Source organism: Poecilia formosa, unplaced genomic scaffold, assembly GCF_000485575.1.
Source record: "Poecilia formosa unplaced genomic scaffold, Poecilia_formosa-5.1.2 Scaffold96, whole genome shotgun sequence".
Taxonomy (NCBI): Eukaryota; Metazoa; Chordata; class Actinopteri; order Cyprinodontiformes; family Poeciliidae; genus Poecilia; species Poecilia formosa.
In genome coordinates, this window is record NW_006800035.1 from 1,003,024 (window position 1) to 1,021,682 (window position 18,659).

The 18,659-nt window shown below is 39.2% G+C and overlaps 1 protein-coding gene across 4 annotated transcripts in view; it reads right to left on the reverse strand.

Annotated features, from left to right (window-relative positions):
* The window catches only part of ctps1a (CTP synthase 1a), a 15,117-nt gene extending 4,994 nt beyond the window's left edge, over positions 1-10,123 (reverse strand). Inside the window, exons 1-7 of one of the 4 annotated variants that reach the window (XM_016674492.1) lie at positions 4,578-4,876; positions 3,629-3,635; positions 2,792-2,973; positions 2,556-2,726; positions 1,453-1,553; positions 1,217-1,333; positions 998-1,081 (exon numbers count right to left, since the gene is read on the reverse strand). In XM_016674492.1, the coding sequence (XP_016529978.1) occupies positions 998-1,081; positions 1,217-1,333; positions 1,453-1,553; positions 2,556-2,726; positions 2,792-2,960 (642 nt within the window). In that variant the 5' untranslated portion in view covers positions 2,961-2,973; positions 3,629-3,635; positions 4,578-4,876. Of the gene's footprint in view, positions 1-997; positions 1,082-1,216; positions 1,334-1,452; positions 1,554-2,555; positions 2,727-2,791; positions 2,974-3,628; positions 3,636-3,954; positions 4,019-4,575; positions 4,877-10,104 lie in introns of those variants that run through there. The other 3 variants (XM_016674493.1, XM_007558409.2, XM_016674491.1) reach the window with 3 other exon arrangements.
* Between the last annotated feature and the right edge of the window lie 8,536 nt (positions 10,124-18,659).

An 18,659-nucleotide genomic window follows, 5' to 3' on the forward strand; every position in this document is an offset into this window, starting at 1 on the left:
ACTTTAAGTCTGTGTCCAGGTCCAACCAGAGCCAGGTATTGTGTAGTTGGTGCTTTTAATCAGTTTTCAGTTAAATTAATTAAATCCAACTCTATAACAGTCACAAAATGTCACCAAAATCACTCTGTCCCTCTAAAATCTTTCAGAAAATCGCAAGTGTATTGAATTGTACCGTTTGCTGAATATTGCAATATATATTGTATCTTGAGCAGAATACCGTGTATCGTATCGTGAGATTATTGTATCACTACAGCCCTAATATACTGTAATAGTTTGAAAAACATAACAGGGAATAGAGAAAACGGAATAAATTGAAAAATATGACTGAAACAGAATATAAAGATATCTACGCTGCACCAGGAGAGACTAAATTAAACTCTTCTGCAGTTCAAGAGACTCCAAGTTTACAACAGAATGTGTTTAAGGGCCGAAAAAAATGGATTTTGGATGATATGTCACCTTTAACAAAAGAAAGGGAGGAAAAAAAGAAAGCCGGCATTGAGACATTGGACTCTCTCTGACTTTAAAGCCTTCGAGAGTTTGGGGGTCATTATTAAAACAGACAACCAATGAGGAAGAAATCCAGTTCAACTTCAAATCAGAGCTGTAATGATTCATCAAATGAATAGAGTACCTTGATTAAGATTCCTCGAGGCAAATTACCTGCCTCCAAGCTTCGTTAAATTAGGTTTTAGCGCCATGTGTTGATTATTTATGTTGCACTACGCTCTTACTTCTGCCTATGTGATGAATACTAAGTGCTGTTAGCACAACGTAGTTTGACCTAACAACCTTTTCCCCCAGGCATATCCACCTTTAACTGGTTTTGTTTTATCAAATTTTTACTTAATTACTTATCAGAATAATTGATAGATTACTAAAATAAATGTTTACACCAGCCCAACTTCAAACTACTGCTGCTAACGTGGCTAGCCACAAAAACTGTTGTACTGTAACCTGGACTCTTCTAATGGAGGACATGCTTCTGTAAACTCACCAGGTCAGGAGAAAGGCCCAGGCCCCTCAGCTCTCTCACGCTGTTCTGTGTTGGTTTAGTCTTCTGCTCTCCTGTCGCACTGGGCTGTCCACAACAAACACACACACACACACGCACACACACATACACACACGCACGCATGAGGAAGAAGCAGTGGGTTGTGTGAGCAGCAGGGTTCCCAATGAAATGGCGTGAGGTGGTTAGCGGTTTGCGTCCTACCTGTGGTATCAGACTGACGTGGATGTTGCAGAAGTTCTCCCTCTTCACTTTAAACTGGAACTGCCTGAACGCCTCGATGAAGGGCATGCTCTCAATGTCGCCGACAGTTCCTCCAAGCTGCAAACGCAAACGGAGATCAGGGTTGACCCTCCCGACAGGCTTTTTAACTCCGGAGGCAGAAACAGTTATCAAAGTCCCCACAATAAAACCCAAAAGCTGCAAACCGCAGAGTTTACCTCTATGACGCAGACTTGAGGCTCTGTTTCATCCCCGTCAACAGGAACTTTGGCCTGTTTCATCACCCACTCCTGGATGGCATCTGTAATGTGTGGCACCACTGGAAAACAAAGTGCAGCAGGAACATTAGTGTAGTGTAAAACATGGTGATCAGGAGCAACATGTTAATATTTCATAACCACAGACTGGTAGGAGTTAACATGAAGTTTTAACCAGGGCTGTCAATGTTAACTAATTTGTTTCATCTGAAAATTTCAATGCGTCAATATTGCACAACAAAGATTAATCAAAATACCTAAAAGTCTTTTTGCCCTGGAGGGTTACCTTGTTCACAGAAGAATATTATGAACTGGACACATGGGGAGCGAAGAACAACAGCCAAATGTGAAAGTTCTTCACGACAGCAAGAAAAGTTAAAACATTTTTTAGTCTACATGTTTCACATGCAGGAATTCTGCTGGTCGCTCAGCCGGTTGAGGACAAGAGACTGTCGCCTCATTGCACAAGTTATTCAGCAAATGATGGAGAGGGACATTTCTAAATTAACATTTAAGAAAAAATGGCTTTCTTTAAACCTTCCTGAATACAAAAAACACAGAAAACTGAAAATCTTCAGACATGCTTGAGACAATAAAACATTTTCTTAAATATGTTTATTGAAAACATGCAGACAGTGGCAGTTTTTGATATGGGATTTATGGGCAGCTGCCCAGGGCGGCATCACAAAGGCTTGGGGCACAAAAATATCTAGAAAATAAAATACATCTCATCTGTCAGTTGAAAAAGCAGCTGAACAAGTTTTCTACTACTTATATGTATGTGTAGTGGAATAAGTGTCTCTTACTGCCTGTTTAGTACTGGTAGGCTACATTACCTGCTTTCTGCTGCTGCAAAAATAAAAAAAATCAGATAACTGCTTGAATTCTAATTAGATGGAGTGGGCAGAAGTAGAGGCTTGCCCATTCCTGCAAGAACCATGATTGTGTGCATATTTATATTTTAAGCTTTCAGAGTAAGGCACAGTGATTATTGAGAGCACTAGAGTCTGATTAGATATTTTTAATGGATTGACAGCAGCAGTTTTAACCCTGGACTCATTTACCCTGCACGGTCTTGCCCAGGTAGTCGCCCCTCCTCTCTTTGTTGATGACCGACTGGTAGATCTTCCCAGTTGTCAGGTTGTTGTCTTTTGTGAGCCGGATGTCAAGGAAGCGTTCGTAGTTGCCCAGGTCCAGATCCACCTCGCCGCCATCGTCCAGCACAAACACTTCACCTGGACACGGACAACGTGAGACAACTGTACGCCACAGCGGTAAACTGCCGGGCCTGCAGACGTACCATGCTCGTACGGTGAGAAGGTTCCGGCGTCAATGTTGATGTACGGGTCAATCTTGATGGCGGTCACATGCAGGCCGCAGGACTTGAGGATGGTGCCCACACTGCTCGCGATGATCCCTTTGCCGATGCCTGAGATGACGCCGCCCGTTACCAGGATGTATTTCATCATGGTGCTTTACTGCCTGGAGACGGAATAACACACAGTTCTCATTCCAACGTGGTACTTTAAAAGTATCAGGCAAGCTCTGGTACACAACACTAACTTAACACCAACAACACAAAGTAAGTTTATTGAACATTAGACTGCGCAGACATTAGGTCAAGTGAGTGTTAATGCTGCTCAGGACGCCGTCTCAAGCTCAGAAGCACTAACTTGCTTTTAAAATAATATACTTTAATTTCATTAAATTATTTAGAACTTTTATCCATTTACCATTTTTTATACCAATCTATTAAAATATACCAGGAAAGCATCTTTCAGTTTTCTGCTATTTGCTTTGACAAAATTATAAAGTTTTTTTTATTTTTTTAAAGTCTCTGCCACCCAATAAGTAAATGAATATCTGAATGCTCCTGGAGTACGTAAGGCAAAAGGTATTTAAGCGTCTTTATTCCCCACAAATTGAGGACAAAAGAATTAGCAAATACGATGTCTTTGATTTAGTGAGGTAAAGGTACAGTAATGCTTAACAATAGCGACTGAAAACTGGTGTTTATCTGATGAAGTAGCTGGGACTCGGTAAGAATTCAATATCTGAACTTTGAGTTGTAGTTTTACTTGCTGCTGTTGTGCTGGGCTGCATTTTACAGTGCACTATGATACACGAAATAATATTACGAAAATACGCTATTTGGAACAGTTGAGAACAGCGGACCTTCATAAACAAGTTTCACAGATTTCAATGTAATCTGAGGGGTCAAAGCGGACCCCAGAACGTCTTTAGCTTTAATGTTCAGCCTTAATACGTTGTATCTTGCTGCTCGTTCAGATGTAATCGTTTGTTTTGAGAAAAGTAATTTTTTTACTTATTCCCAGTCTCTCTTGCCGGTTAAGGTTTAATTAATTAATTAAAACCAAATAAAGCTCAATATAAAGGCAAGGAAAACGTTCTAAAACAAAAAATAATGCTGCTTAACCATAAAGATAAAGAAAAAATACCAACTACCGGATTCCTGGTCGATAACGCAGGAACTAAATTGATGCAGCATTTTCCCGGCATAAAGCTGGGCAGGCTTGGGGCGCTCGATTACGTTTGCGTCGCAGTCCTGAAGGGCGGAGAGTCACGCACTACAAAGAAAACGAGGCAAACCGCTCGCCCAAGTTAACCCTGTGGAGGAATATATCCCAGCAGGACCAACAATGCCGCCAGTACAGTTAGCTTTTTGCTAAGCGTACGCGTTAGCAGTGCTTCACAGTAGCTCTATAGCGTCACATAGTGAGAAATGCTGATAAAACATTTGCGTAAAAACCGTTTAAGTCATAGAAGACAAAACGATAGCTCCGTCTGAAGTCTAGCAAACGAATTAGTGCAGTGTACACTGCTTTCAAATTAAGAAGCAAGTTAAAACACAGATCATTTCCACCAGCGTTACAAACTCTGCTGTGTTGAGAGGTGTAGCACATTTGAAAATCAACTGTATGAATTACAATTGCCTACGCAATTTACGTATTTGGAAATATTTGTATTACTTTAACCGGATGCTTATCCCAAGTACATATTGTAACCTAACTTGATACAAGCTAACCAACAAACCTGTCTAGACTGCATCACATTTCAACTTACCGAATCCTCAACGATGGCGTCCTACTTTAAGAAATAAACAGCTACACAGAGGCCCAATAAACCTTTACCCGGCGAGTCAGTTTCACGTGCCAAATATTGACGTTTTTCGTAAAAGTGCCTCCTCATAGAGCCATCGACCCCCTCAGATTGTCTCAACACGTGTTAGAAGCACGATACTGGCTGCTACATCACTGATGACAGTCCTATGCTGCCTTCACGGCCACCTCGAAACTAACATTACACGAGGACGTTTTCTGAACACTTGTCCTGGTAGGGTTACTGTGGAAACGATTATAGTTCTTACTTCCGGTAGAAATAGGAGACGGACATGCCGTCTGCTGTCAGAGAGCTATTCAGAACAGAGGAGCGTAATTATGAGTTTAATCAGGAGCAGCGCCAGGAACACGTGGTTAAGTTTTGGAGCAGAATGACCGAGATTTTGCAGCACTGCTAGCTTCTCGTTTCTCTGAATAACGGACAGTAATAAAGAAGAGACAAACGGTGCAGCTCGACAATGTAAAATATCGGAACTACATAATATTAGCATGTGATGTGAATTTTATTTTTTTATTTGGATTTGAAAAAGAATAATAGTCCATTCGTGGCTATTGGTTTACATATTTTGATTGCGTTACCTAAATCTAAAAAGTTACACATTTAAAAAATTAAAGTGTCAAAATTCAGTTATATTTATATCGAAATAATCAGCTGATCTGAGTCTTTATAATTGTATTTGGGCCTGTAATGAATTTCTAATAGACAAAATTAAATATCCTCTGGCTGCTGCTGCAGCACATTTTTTAAGCTGTTACTTTTCTCCTCCAGTGACTAGGGCAGACTTAGTTACTTGTACTTATTACTTACCTAACAAAGGTTCTCATTCCATTCTCATTGCATGTGTTCATTCTCATTCTGTAACAGTCCCCAAATTATTGGAGCCTGAAGAATAAATCTTATAATCCATTCACCTCAGAATTTACAACTTGGATCTTGGAATGACATTACACTAATTAAACTGTGTTACATTTAGAAGTCGCTACATCTATGGTATTTTTATTATCGTCCTTAGACTGTGACTAACCATTTTATATATCCAGATGCTAAAATGAACTGTGTTCAAGGAAATGTACAAGTGAGTTGCCGAGTTAACGAGTTCTAACGACAGCTTCTATCACCATGAGCCACACTGTATTTTCAGTTGGTGAAAAACATTTGACTTTCTTAGTTTTATTTTTAACTTATTTATTTTTAAATTAAGTCTTGTAGCCTCAAACAAAATACATGTTGCTGTAAAATTTGTGTACATAAAACGCAGAGAAATATATCATGTTGCTAACAGTGCATAATTTGATCAGACAAATCCACTGGTTTAGTAGGAAACCATTCTCAGATATTAATTCAGAATTCCAAGGTGCAGTGAATACACCATAAAAAGGGAAGAGATGTTTACAAGACAGTGAGACACACCTGGTGCTTAACATTAAGATTTAATTAATGGACAGTTGTCACAACAGCCATTTAACTTGAAATGTTTTGACTTAACTGATTAATACTCTTCATTTTAAAAGAACAGTGATTTAGTTAGTTATGTCAGGCCATGCTAAACTTGGCATGTATCCCACCAAACTGGATAATATGAGAACATATTACCTGTTGAAATTGCTTCTTAAGAGAATGTTATTGAGCATGTGCAGCATGTGCAGAATGACATTCCTCCCTCAGCTGGCTTTAAACAGGAGAGGAATCCAGCCTGTTCCAACCGTGCTTAGCCCTTCTGACCCCCCTTCTGTCTGTCTGTCTTCATCTTCCCTGAATTTATTTTTAGCAACAAGACATGTGGTTTATGAGTCTATATTACCATAATGTGGCTCCCATGTTTCCGTTTGGAGGGATTTCAGCCTAGCACTAGATATCCTTATAAGTAGGTTCAAATGGTGTGAATACTTTTACAAACCAGTGTATGTTTAACCTAAAAATGTTTATAGGGTATACATTATTTTAAATCCCATAATAAATTTAAGTTGTTGGTATGTATATATAATTTGATACATATGCACGCTTTGATTTAGTAAACAGAGTCTTCATACCGAAGCGCTTAAAGTTGTAAAAGTTGCTGTATTCCACATTAGATGTTTATTTTTATTTGTAGATCTTGCAGTTGGCCACCAGATGTCGGTATTTCTCTGTCAATTCTGCCATCCAGCCCCGCCCACGCCTTATACTGCGTCACTCAGCATCTGTTTTTAACCTGTAGGGGGAGCGCTTGTCTTGGAATTCTGATGAGTACCTTTTGAGGAGATGGGTGGGGAGGAGTAGAATATTTGGTACGTATGAAACCCTTTTGTCTACTGATAATAAAAAAGACGTGTTTGCTTTAAGCTGCAAAGATTCCACCAGCCTCTTACCTGCACTTAGTTCAGTGCCTGATACACTTTGAAGTATAATTATTTCTTTTACTAGAAGAGAATCAAAAATATCTAGCAGGGTTTGAGAGTGAAAGTTGAAGTGGTCTTAATTCAATCACACCAAACAGAGTGGCTTTCAGCTGGGGCCGTGTATCTGCAGTCATAATGGGAGCCGTTGTTCAGAGGCGACAAAGCAAAGCTGAGTCGGTCCTGCTTCAGAGAGATGTGGGGCTAAAACACAGCGTTTCCTCCCTTTACTCCAGTCACTGCTCAATACTTCTCACTGCTTTGCTCCTTGTAATAAATGGCCACAGTTCAAAGTGGTTAGTTACAGTGTTGTGTGGAAAGGTCAGCAGTCCTGTGATGCCGATTGCTTTCCGCTCTCCTCATTGTTCTCGGTGAAATATGAAGTCCGGCCAGCGCCTGGGCTCGGCTGTACCATGGTGAGTTCAGGTCGTGCATAAAGAGCGCCCCGCTGATTGCTTGGCTCATCTTCAGCCGGGTTCACTGTGTCCACTGTGTGGGTGGGCATGAGCAAATTAAAATAACAAAATGATGGAACTAGCGGTGACTGATTGCTGACTCACAGAGCTCCAAAGCCGAGCATGTAACACCCAAACCTCCACTTGTTAGGCTGGAATACAGGAGGGAGGGGGCTTAATGAGAGTTTTAATTCATTTTTGACCCGAGCTGTGATTGAATTAAACTCCCACAGAAGGGCTGGATCCTCTACCGCACTAAAAGCCATTTCCTCCTATTAGAGATGGAGCAGGAGCCGCAGTCAGGGAGACCAGATGCTTGGAAATGCCAGTTTGTTTGTTTTTTTTTTCCAACTTTGTTTAAAGAAAACAACACACTTCATGTTTCAGTAATTAATATATGGAAAGCTGTAAAAAATGAGTAAGCCTCATTTTTTAACCTCTCAGGCTATAAATTTATGTACATTTTTGAGAAACATTTGAGACTTACTGGCAGGTTTGGACTTTTTAAAGGTAGCTATAGGTTAAATATTGTCTTTGCTTTTGTAATTCGATAAATTATGTAAAAAAGGAGACCATATCATTCAATTTGGAAAATAATAAAATTAATATTATAGGGTTTTGGGTTTAGGAAGCTCATTGAAATCAGACAGTGTGATGTTGCACACTAATTTGTACAAAAAGTACTTTTAGTTAAATTTTTGTATAAAGATCTCAGTGCATTTTACAGTCAATCAGTAGAACAGCTTAATGTCACAGCTAAACATAGCAGTCTCTCCCTCCAGGATGTTGCCATATTTTTTTTGTGGCCTAAAATTACTGATTTTATGACACCATTTTTCAAAAGGTTGTGGTCAAAGTTGCAATCTTTTCCGGTTTTAGTGAGAAGTCAAGCTCAGTTTATTATTAAAATCAATAATAATAATAATAATAATAATAATAATAATAAAAACATTTTATCTAAAGGAACTCCAACAGATTTTATCGAGTGACCAACTTTGATAAGAACCAAGAATTCCTCAATGTCTGATCTTGAGTAGTTCTATACAAAAGCCAACAACAATGAAATTGAGGCTGCAGTATCCTAAGATGTATAACAACAGGGCTGCAGTAAAATATGGAACCATTAAAGAAACCATTTTAGAAAGGCAAGTGCAAAGACAAAGAACAGTATGTGGTTTGGTGGAGCCACAGTTCCCAAGAGAAATGCCTCCCCACCCCAAAGCCCCGCCCACTTTACACCTACTCATAAACTCAGCTCTGTGACCGCCTACATTGGTAACACAGAGGTATTGTTATTTTTATTATATGATGATGATATAAAACACAGCACTCTGTGTAGAACACACAGGGCTTAAAGTCAAAGGTCTACAGTCTGACAAGAACAGAAATAAACAGTTAGCCTTCCTTTGTTTTGGGTTTTAAATCACAGAGAGCAGCATCTCCAAAGGTCACTTGCCCTAAAGCAATTAGTGGATGAAATGAGTGTTGCAGCTGTGGGAGCTTACAGCAGAGGGATGGAGGTGGGATGGGGGAGGGGCTGATTACTTTGTCTAACACTGTGGGGATGATGTCTCTCTCTGCAGACTGTATCCTCTCCTTTCTGCAGATAAAGAAACCAAGGTTCTGTTTTTGTCTCTAATAGGTTGATTCAAACTATGAATATTGTGGGTCTGCTGATTGTTTGGAGGATCTGACTGTAGGTTCTCTGTCCTGCTTCAAAAGTCACTCTATTTGAGTCTGACAATTACATTCCAAGTTTAGCTTATGTTTTTGCTTCTATATCCATTGATTATAAAATCTATCGATATTCTATTTTTTTTTATCTGAAACTTGAATGTTCACTAATGTCAACGTAAATGTTTATCTAGAAATCACATTTAAAACAACAAAAGTCCTACTGAAACACCTTACAAGTACACTGGAGAAAAAAACCCCAATGAAACTAAAGTAGTGGATGAATAACCTAAATAAATTGATTTACAGCTAGAATGAACACAGTGGAGAAGGCTACTCTTGATGTTACTGCTTTTGAGGTTGTGGTTGAAAAAGTTGTGACCAGTTATTTTTTAATTTGGTTTTAGGTTTAATGCTTTGAAAAGTGTAAAAGCCTCTGGTTATGTATCTGTAGCACAGCCTGTTGTTTGTGCTATCTGCTTGAGTCTCCGCTGTACTCTGCCTCGCTACGCACTTCATCAGCGTTCACTCTAAGCCAACCATATAGACTAGGCAGCTTCTCCAGGAGGGTGAAAAATGAAAGAAAAGATTGCTAAAATGCAGTCAATTTAAGAATGTCTATTGGTGACCTGAAAAACTATGAAAAACAGTCATTTTCATCAGTCCAATCCTCTGGATGCTTCAGACAGAATAATGAAAAGTGGGCACTTTTGCTCACCCTAAGCTAAGGTAAGATACTTGCTGTTTCCAAAAGTCTAGCCTCCAGTTCAGACAGGAAGTACAGGGACAAGTAAGATATATTAATATCTTTCCCCTTCAATGAATAAATGCTGGAAAAATAGAGGCTAACACAGTTTGTAGCTAAGCTAACTGGATAATCACAAACCAGATCTACCTACCTCTTTTTGAGAAAAACTGGGTTACAAATTGACACCCCTGTCTTCTGTCTTTTTTTTTTTTTTGCTCGCCTTGTTTGAAAACCTGGCTTTGTTACATTTCTAGGCACCATGGTATCACTAGCTGTGTTTACATTACAAATGGATATCGGCTAATATTTGCTGATATTCTGCAAATGTCGAAAAAAACACAATTTTGCCACTGAGGTGTTTCCGTTAAAGTGGAGCTTTTTTGGTGCAATGATGATTTAACTCATGCTGTGTGGAACTGCTAGCACACAGCTGTAGGCCCACACTTCCTCCTCATACAGCCTGATCCCTCTATCCTGCTTTCATTTAGTGATTAATGGCATTACCTATTCCTCTGGCCTCTGACGTGTCAGTGGAACATCTAAGGTTTATTTGTGTTGCGCAGGTCATAGGAGCCATAAATCATCTGTCGTCCTGCAGTCACCAACTGAGACAAATGGAAATGAAGAATGAAGGCAGCACTGCAGGATCTTGTCCATATAAATATCCTTGTCTGCACGTGGAAGTCAGAATATCACACACACCATCCTTGGTCGGGTTGTTCCTGTGTGAGGTCAGCCTTGACAAAAACCTGCAGTTTGATAGTGTCCTTTTTCTTATTTAGGAAACCTTGACTAGGACTGTTGAAAATGTCCTCAGAACCTTGGCTTTGAGGCTGGTACGCTTCACAAACTGTACTACAGAGACCAGCCACACACTCTTGCCCTTTAGATAAATTGGTATAATTCTAAACGGTGGTTTGCAATCAGATGCTTGTTCAGTTCTAAAAATGTTAGTTTTAAGACAGGCATTACTTTAGGCAAAATCCAAACGATTGCTTTGTGTGATTTCCAGTGGGAAATCCTTCACATCTACTTGGATGGCATAATTGTTATGGGCAAAGGTTTACAATAAATGCTGTTGTAAACATCATTTAACTCAGATGTTTTTTAAAGTCTCTATAACTCTGGCCTAATGGTGAAACAAAAAAGACCCAAAAACAAATTCAACATTGTCTAAAAGTCTTTAAAAAAAAAATTAATCCAAAGAACCCAAAAAAACAAACAAAAAAAACAACAAAAAAATAAAACGGTCTTGAAATCTGGAATGGGTCAAGACTTTGGGACTCCACAGAAACACAGTGAGAAGCAAGAAATATCTAAAAGAAATAAATAAAAAATACTCTGACGATTGTGAGCTGAACAGGATGAAATACAGAAAAGTATTAGTACTTTTGCATGACACTATCTTTGTCAGGTGGAGTCTTACATTTCTCCTGATTTGAGATTAAGATGTCTTCAGCATATATTCAGAACCACAGCACCTAACTGTTTAGAGTGTCATAAAACTGGCTGGGTGGTAAATTGCTTATCAGATGTTGTGTTTTCCTGACATCATCCTTTCTGTGCTGCTGATGTGGGACACAGTCGCTCCCAGCTTAGCCTCTGATTTGCTCCTTGTGCCTATCTTTAACCAGTCATTGTTCCTCATGAGTCATCTAATTACCCAAACCAAATTTACCCAGAAGCAGGAGTGAAACTCTAGCTCAGGTTGCAGTCACAGACACACAGAGATAGTTTGGAAGGTTTAGTAGTAAATGTGTACAGTGAGAAGATTCTTCCAAGTTAATAGTTGTGTTCCTGGATGGCCATCTGGTGATTGAGGTCGATTTTATAATGAAGTGAAAAAAGTTTGTTACTGGCAGAGGAGAAGATGGTGTTTCAGGAAGAGGTGAGTATAATCACAGTAGCTGAAGATGGGAGTGGTGGGGAGGGGGAGAGGTAGTCCTGCTTGTAGTTGCAGAGCAGTGAATGTTGGAGTGGAACATTCAGCCCTCCAACATTCAGAGTGGTGAATGTTGGAGGGTGGACAGGCAGGTGAGGGAGCCTTGGGAAATCCAGGAAGATGGTTCCATGGGACCGAGGGGATTCATGGATGTAAACCTGAGAATTCTCCAAACAGACACTGGGAGTGAAGAAGCAGATGAATGGAGTCCAGCAGCAGAACATCAACAAAGCAAAGGAACATTCTGTAGAAGAGAGAGAGCGAAGCTGAGTGTCAGAACTTGAGGAGTTCTGCCATGCCAAATGTGCACAAACCTTTGTCTATATCCTGCAAATGTTGCAAAACACAATCCTACAATTGCGGAATTTCTATCAAATAAGAAATGCAATTAAAATTACACTTGCAGAAGTTTGTTCATGCAATAAGTCATTAAAAATCATGGAGGCAACAGATATAAACATGAGATATGGTTCAGCCATGTCAGTAGTGCTCATGAGCCATCAGAGAAAACGTTGGCATCTCATTGAGGTGTTGGAATGGAAAGTCTCCAATACTTGGGAGCAGTTACATTTGCAATGTTTTGAGGAAATTGTAGTTGGTGTTTTTACAGAGAGTTTTGGATTCAACACTTTCAAATGATAAACTTAAGTTCTGATGAACTTTGCGGTGCTGTGAGAGCTCAGGTGGAGCCAGCTGCACGTTGTCTAAGGATATCAGTGCCTACAAATAAACTCGTTGCTGTTGATTACAAATTGTGTGATGCAAAAGTAAGTGTATCCGTTGCAGTTTTGCAATTTCGATACGACTCAGACCAACTCATCCTAGCATAAAATATTTTTAATTGAAAGATATTAGGTTTCCCTCCCCCCCAAAACTGTTCTGTTTCCATTAAGCAAATTTATTTTCCTAATTCCAATTTGCACAATTTTATGATCAATGCAAACACAGCGATTGAAGCCTGACTACAATTCCCTTCATCTAACTTACTTTTACTCATTTTTAAATTCCTAATTAATATGTCTCTTTCATGTACATATTTATTAAATCCAAGAAAATATGTTCTGTGGTTTCCATTTGGCCTCAATGAACACAGCAACCGGTAGCATGTTGGTTCATTATTTTAAGAGTGCTGTGTTACCAAATCTCATAGTCGACATAATATCTTCTTTTTAAATTCAAATACATTTACTGAATTTCCCAACTTTCCTTTTGGTACTACAATAAAATCTAGCATGGTCTCCTCTTTCCTTCCTGCTCCTCCTGAAGCTCCTCCCAATTGACCCCAACGACCTCCAACTGGAGGACACACCTGCTGGCCACACCCCGTAATGAGACCCAGATAATAGAAACTCATCAGTGGATCTAGTAGTTAATTTTGGTAAAACAAAAATAAAAGTTTTAATTAATCAGAAAATGAAATGGGAGAAAGAAACAAGAGGCCTTCGTTTTATAAAATCTAAAAGAAAACAGGAGAAATGAGAAGTAAAGGGAGGACGAGGAGAGACGAGACGATTGTTTCTCATATCAGATTTGGATACTCTGAGTTCAATAGCACTGTTTTTATTTCAGGAAAACATCTCGGTTGTAAGTGTGACGATTGTGGAATTGATGAGACAATAGAACATGTTACGTTATTCTGTCAAAATTATGAGGAAGAAAGAAAACAATTAATTCAAAACTTAAATAGAATCAAAGTTAAACTGAATTTAATTGATTTATTTAGAAATAACCCGAAAGGTAAAACTGATCAGCTATTTCTTTATCTTATAATAACACAGGTATGTAATAGAATTTAATTTTGAGTGACATTCTGGTCCACACTCCATACCAGACGGTGGCGGTAATGCACCAGTTTCATTGTTTGCCTATTGCCAAAAAACATCCAAAAAGAAGAAGCCCCAGGATGCACCAACCTTCACACATGCTTCAGTGAATCAACCTGTGAAGGACTAACTTGAAGACCACTTTGGCACATTTACCCAAACTAAGAGGTCTCACCATTTACCTCAAACTAGTAGATCTTCAGCTCAAGCGCAGAGTGATGTAAGAAGCAGTTATTTGTGTTTGGCTTGTGGAGGAGGTCTGATATTACCAATCTCCCTTCAGCCACCACGGAAAGAAAAACCTAATTTACAATTTCACCCTGAATCCTCTCCTCTCCTCTCCTGTAATCCGTTCCTCATCATGTGTCCATGTTGGGTTTCAACAGCATTCGTCTCTTTATGAGAATTATTCACGCATTTCCTCCTTTAACCCATCAGCAGCAGTCTGCTGACCGATCCTGGAGGAGCCCATGTGAGGCTGCTCTTACAGGAACCCTGGATGGGTTGTGTAATTGTCTGTTATATAACTAAGTGAATGAGGCAGAGATATGTCTAAAATGGATGGGTGGCACAGAGGAACACTGTGGGGAGGGGGAGGTGAAGGTAGGGGGATTCTGTCTAACAGACCAAAGGGAGGTGAAGGTTAGGTAGGTTTTAGTTTGTGTTTTATGGTGTGAAAGATGAACAGACAATTGCTGTAAATAATATGATAAATAATACGAAGAAGTGATGCGCAGCAGAGGAATAAGATGTGGAGGCACGGTGTGACAGCATGACTCATCACAACTGATGGAGGCGTGGCCTGTGTGTGAAGAGCCTGTTTATGAAAAACTAAACTACACGGAATAATGGACTCATTGTCTACATTTAATCTCTCCTTGTAATTATTTTAAATTGAATAAAAAATAAAACTTCCACCTATATGGAAACATTTCAACCAAAACATCATAGGATCCTTACCAAGAGAAGTAAATATCAGTCTAAATCAGAAAGACACAACTACTCCTAAACCCTAAACCCTAAACCTAACCCTAAGACATTGGGACTCTCTCTCTCTCTCTCTCTCTCTCTCTCTCTCTCTCTCTTTATAAAAATATACAAGATATTTTGTAGATATGTGTTGTGCAACAACAGGTTTGGGTTGGCTATGAATCACTATTAATAAGTGCCAAATACAATTATTAATAAAGTTTAACAAGTTGTGGCGCCACATATTTCTCAGGAAATAATCTAAACAGCTCTCAGTCTCTGTCAGTTATTGTTTTATGAATACCTGCCTGCTGAGGTGTGTTATTAAATAACTGAGGGAGTGAGTTTGTCCCTAGATGTTCCCAAACAGAATAAACAGACAACTTCTCTCAAGAATATAAGAATTTATGAACAAAAAACTTCCATTGGGAGCTTATACGTATAAAATTGGGGAAACGTTCTGCAATGAGCTCCGATCATTCTTTTGAAGACACACATAGATTTCTCATTATATCAGTGTTTCCATTACAAATGTGCACAAAACTTTGTGGGTATTCCACTCATGTCGAAAACACATAATTTTGCTTTTGGTGCTTCTATTGAATAAGAACTGCAATTTAAAAAAATCATGTGAATAAGTTTGTTCATGCATTCATAAGTCATTTACAAAACATGCATCATCATCATTATCATAATCCCACCACTTCCTGTTGTCTTCTTTGTCTTTTCCACCAGCAGTAACATCTGGCTGTTGATCATGTGACTTGCGTGATGCAAAAAGTGTGTTTCCATTGCACTTTTGCAAAATGCGCTAACTTCGTCACGGCTGAAAAACCATTTCATCCCAAAGCAAAAAAACATTTTATGAAAAATAAGAGTCTACTTACAAATTATGAATTTATTTTTGTAATTCCATTTTGCACAATTTTATGGTGAATGGAAACACAGCTAGTGACACCTCTAAAGTGAGCTCTGTAGTGACCATGTGATTGGTCAGGTTATCATACTGAACCCTGGTACCTGGCAGACATCCCACTGGACTCCTAACAGCTGTTGCTCCAGTCAACTGACTGTAAAATAAGTTAAACTGGTGAAAGTTATTTTTTGTCCCTTCTCCATTTTGGTTTCATCTCCTCTTAGCAGGAACCATTGCTGCTAGGAAATGGTGCAGCTCACATCTGGTGTTGTGTGAACTAGGTCCCGAGTCACACTCGCCTCAGTGATGTTTCATAATTGATCATCTGTAGTCATTTTTTTTATATCATCTGCTGTAAGAAAACATGATTCTATGACTGTAATAAACAGCAGGAGGTCTTTGAGAACTGGTTTGCTTACTGGTACAAAATGAAAGGGTGCTGGAACAAACTGGGAGATTTATGGAGTGATTTTTGTTACTTGAGTTTTAGTATTTGTATTGTAATTCATGAAACTCCAACATCATCGTCTCTCTGACCAACACTGAGCAGCTCACAGACTAAGTTTTGGCTGATTGTGGATGTTTAGGTGATCCTATAACCATGCAGCACAGACCAGCTGAGATACAGTCAGGAAAATCATTGTACAATTTAGTACAATAAAATTAAGGATTCTGACTTTAAAGCAATATAAAGTATTACCCTAATTAGTTTCACATTAGGCGGTAATTCATTCATAAGCAATATCATTAAAGTTATTACAATCATAACTGTAGTCATAAAGTTCTTTATTGTTATGTGCATATGAAAAATAGTCTGTATTTGTCAATCTCACATCTAATGTTTGTAACTGATCAGGTAGAAATGTAAACACAGAAGCTGCACCATCACACACAGTCACATAAAGCCGCTGTTTGGTTCTTCCTGCTGAGACGTTCTGTACACTCCCCCACCCAGCAGCAGAGGCCATTAATGTCAGCTAAACCTTTCCTTTCTCTGCTGTCGGTGTTCCTCTGTAGTCAAACCTTTTCCTCTCTGCTCCGGTTATCTTAAATGGCAAAACATTAACCACTGACCCTTTCAGATCGCAGAGGAACTGCTCAGCCTTATTTATGTTCCTGCAGAACAGCAGTCACCCAGCTGACGGAGACCACAAAAAAGAGAAATGTCACGCTGCAGAAATGCGTCAACACAACAACAAACGAGTCAGCACTTGTAATTGGTAAGGAGCAAAAATCCAACTGAAGTTAACCACAACAACTTGACCAGCATGCACAACTAATTATGTTTAAAGAACCAGGATTATGTAAAATTGACTTTTCTGAGCAGTATGTCATGTTATAATGTTATTCCTTCATCATAAACTTATTTGATGGAGCCTCTGTGGCTCCACCACAGAGACACAGAACTAGATGTAAGAACCCACATCTAGAGAATTACCATTACGCTGAGGTCAGTTAATACCATACAGTCAAAATAGTCATTGACATGAGGTCAAGGGTCACCTTATTGTGACTCAACACGACAATGCAGCGTCGGGCTGTAAGGCCAGGCAGACTTTTAAGACGATTTCTTCTTCCCCTCGGGGCGCTCTGTGCTGTCTCCTTCCATCCCTGCTTGTTTCTGTGGTCAGACGTAATTGGTTCTTATCCACAGTAAATAAATCCCTTGAATCTGCTGTGCTGAGAGAGGCTGGATTGTTGCAGTGCTTGTTGTAATTAGACCCAGGGCACAACTTTGCAAAGAGAAACGCTCAATGCAAACAGTAGGCAATCCTTGTTGCTGACTTCTTCAGTTCTAGTAGAGATCAAAAAGTCTCAACAACTGTTTCCCAAAGCCGCCGTCACACTGATTCCTGTATGCTATAACTAAGCAGATTATGTGCCCCAGTTTTGCTTTGTGTTCTGGGATGAAAGGCTGACATGGTACGACTGAAGAGGATGTGGTGCTTTCATCTAAGTGTTGTTTTCACCTGTTTGATGATCAACTGAGCATCGCTTTGCCCCGGGTGGTCAGATTTCATTTGAAAGAGTTAAATCAGGAAACTGGACTGCTCTCTCAGAGATTCAGCATAGTGAGGTGAGTCAGTTTCAGTAGTGCAGAGTAAAGCATGATATTAAGAGTTTTTGTAATTGTGCATAGCAGATTATTATTAACAAAAAAAAAAAACTAAATATTTTCTTTAGACAACTGTCAGCTCCAACTGTGTTAAAGTTATAACTGGTTATGGTGAGAGATTACCGGGTTCCTTTTCTATGCCGAACAGTGAACTTGGGTTCTTAGCTTAGGTGGAGTGTCTGCTCTCAGATCCAGTTGGTTTATAGGCGTGGTTTTATAGGATTTTCAGAAAACTTATGGAGGTAAAGCTCTCTTACAGAGCTCATCTTGCTGACAGACAGCTCTGTTTGAACTTGGCTTTGTTAAGCATAGTATGAGGTCCCCTGTTGTGTCAAGGAAACCCTCAGGGAACGTCTCACACGGGCAAAGACGTGACGTCACAGATACGTTGCGATTGTGGGAGCAACTCTTTAGCAAACACCATCTCTTTAGGGAAACTGACAAACTTATCTTTGAATTTGACTAAACAAGTGTTTAATTAACATTGCATTTGTAACATACAACACCAGCACTGGTAATCTAACATTTTTGATTATGCTCTGTAGATTTCAATTCATTTCCTAAAAGATTTATTATGGAAAGTATTTTTTTCTTTCCGTTTAATATTGTCTTTAAATGCCGGTTCTCTAAGATACAAATACAAGTAAGATGTCTTTCCTAAAAAAAAAACTGAACTGTATTGTTCAATTATTTTGCGGTAGTTTACTGCCAGTCGTCAGTCTTGGTTGTGACAACAGAAGAAGACATCAAATTGACAATATCCTACCGTATTTTGGAATAACAGTATGTTACTGCTGGAATCCTGCTGTAAATTTACAGCCATTTCTAAGAGTGTATCTGCCACAAGCTGTCATACACAAGGAGAAGACAAAAAGAACAAAAGGAAACAGAAGAACCACTTCACAGTTTGTGATTAAGACCTTGACAGCTAAAAGAGAAGCTTGGTAATCACCTGGAATAGAATAGAATAGAATAGAATAGAATAGAATAGAATAGAATAGAATAGAAT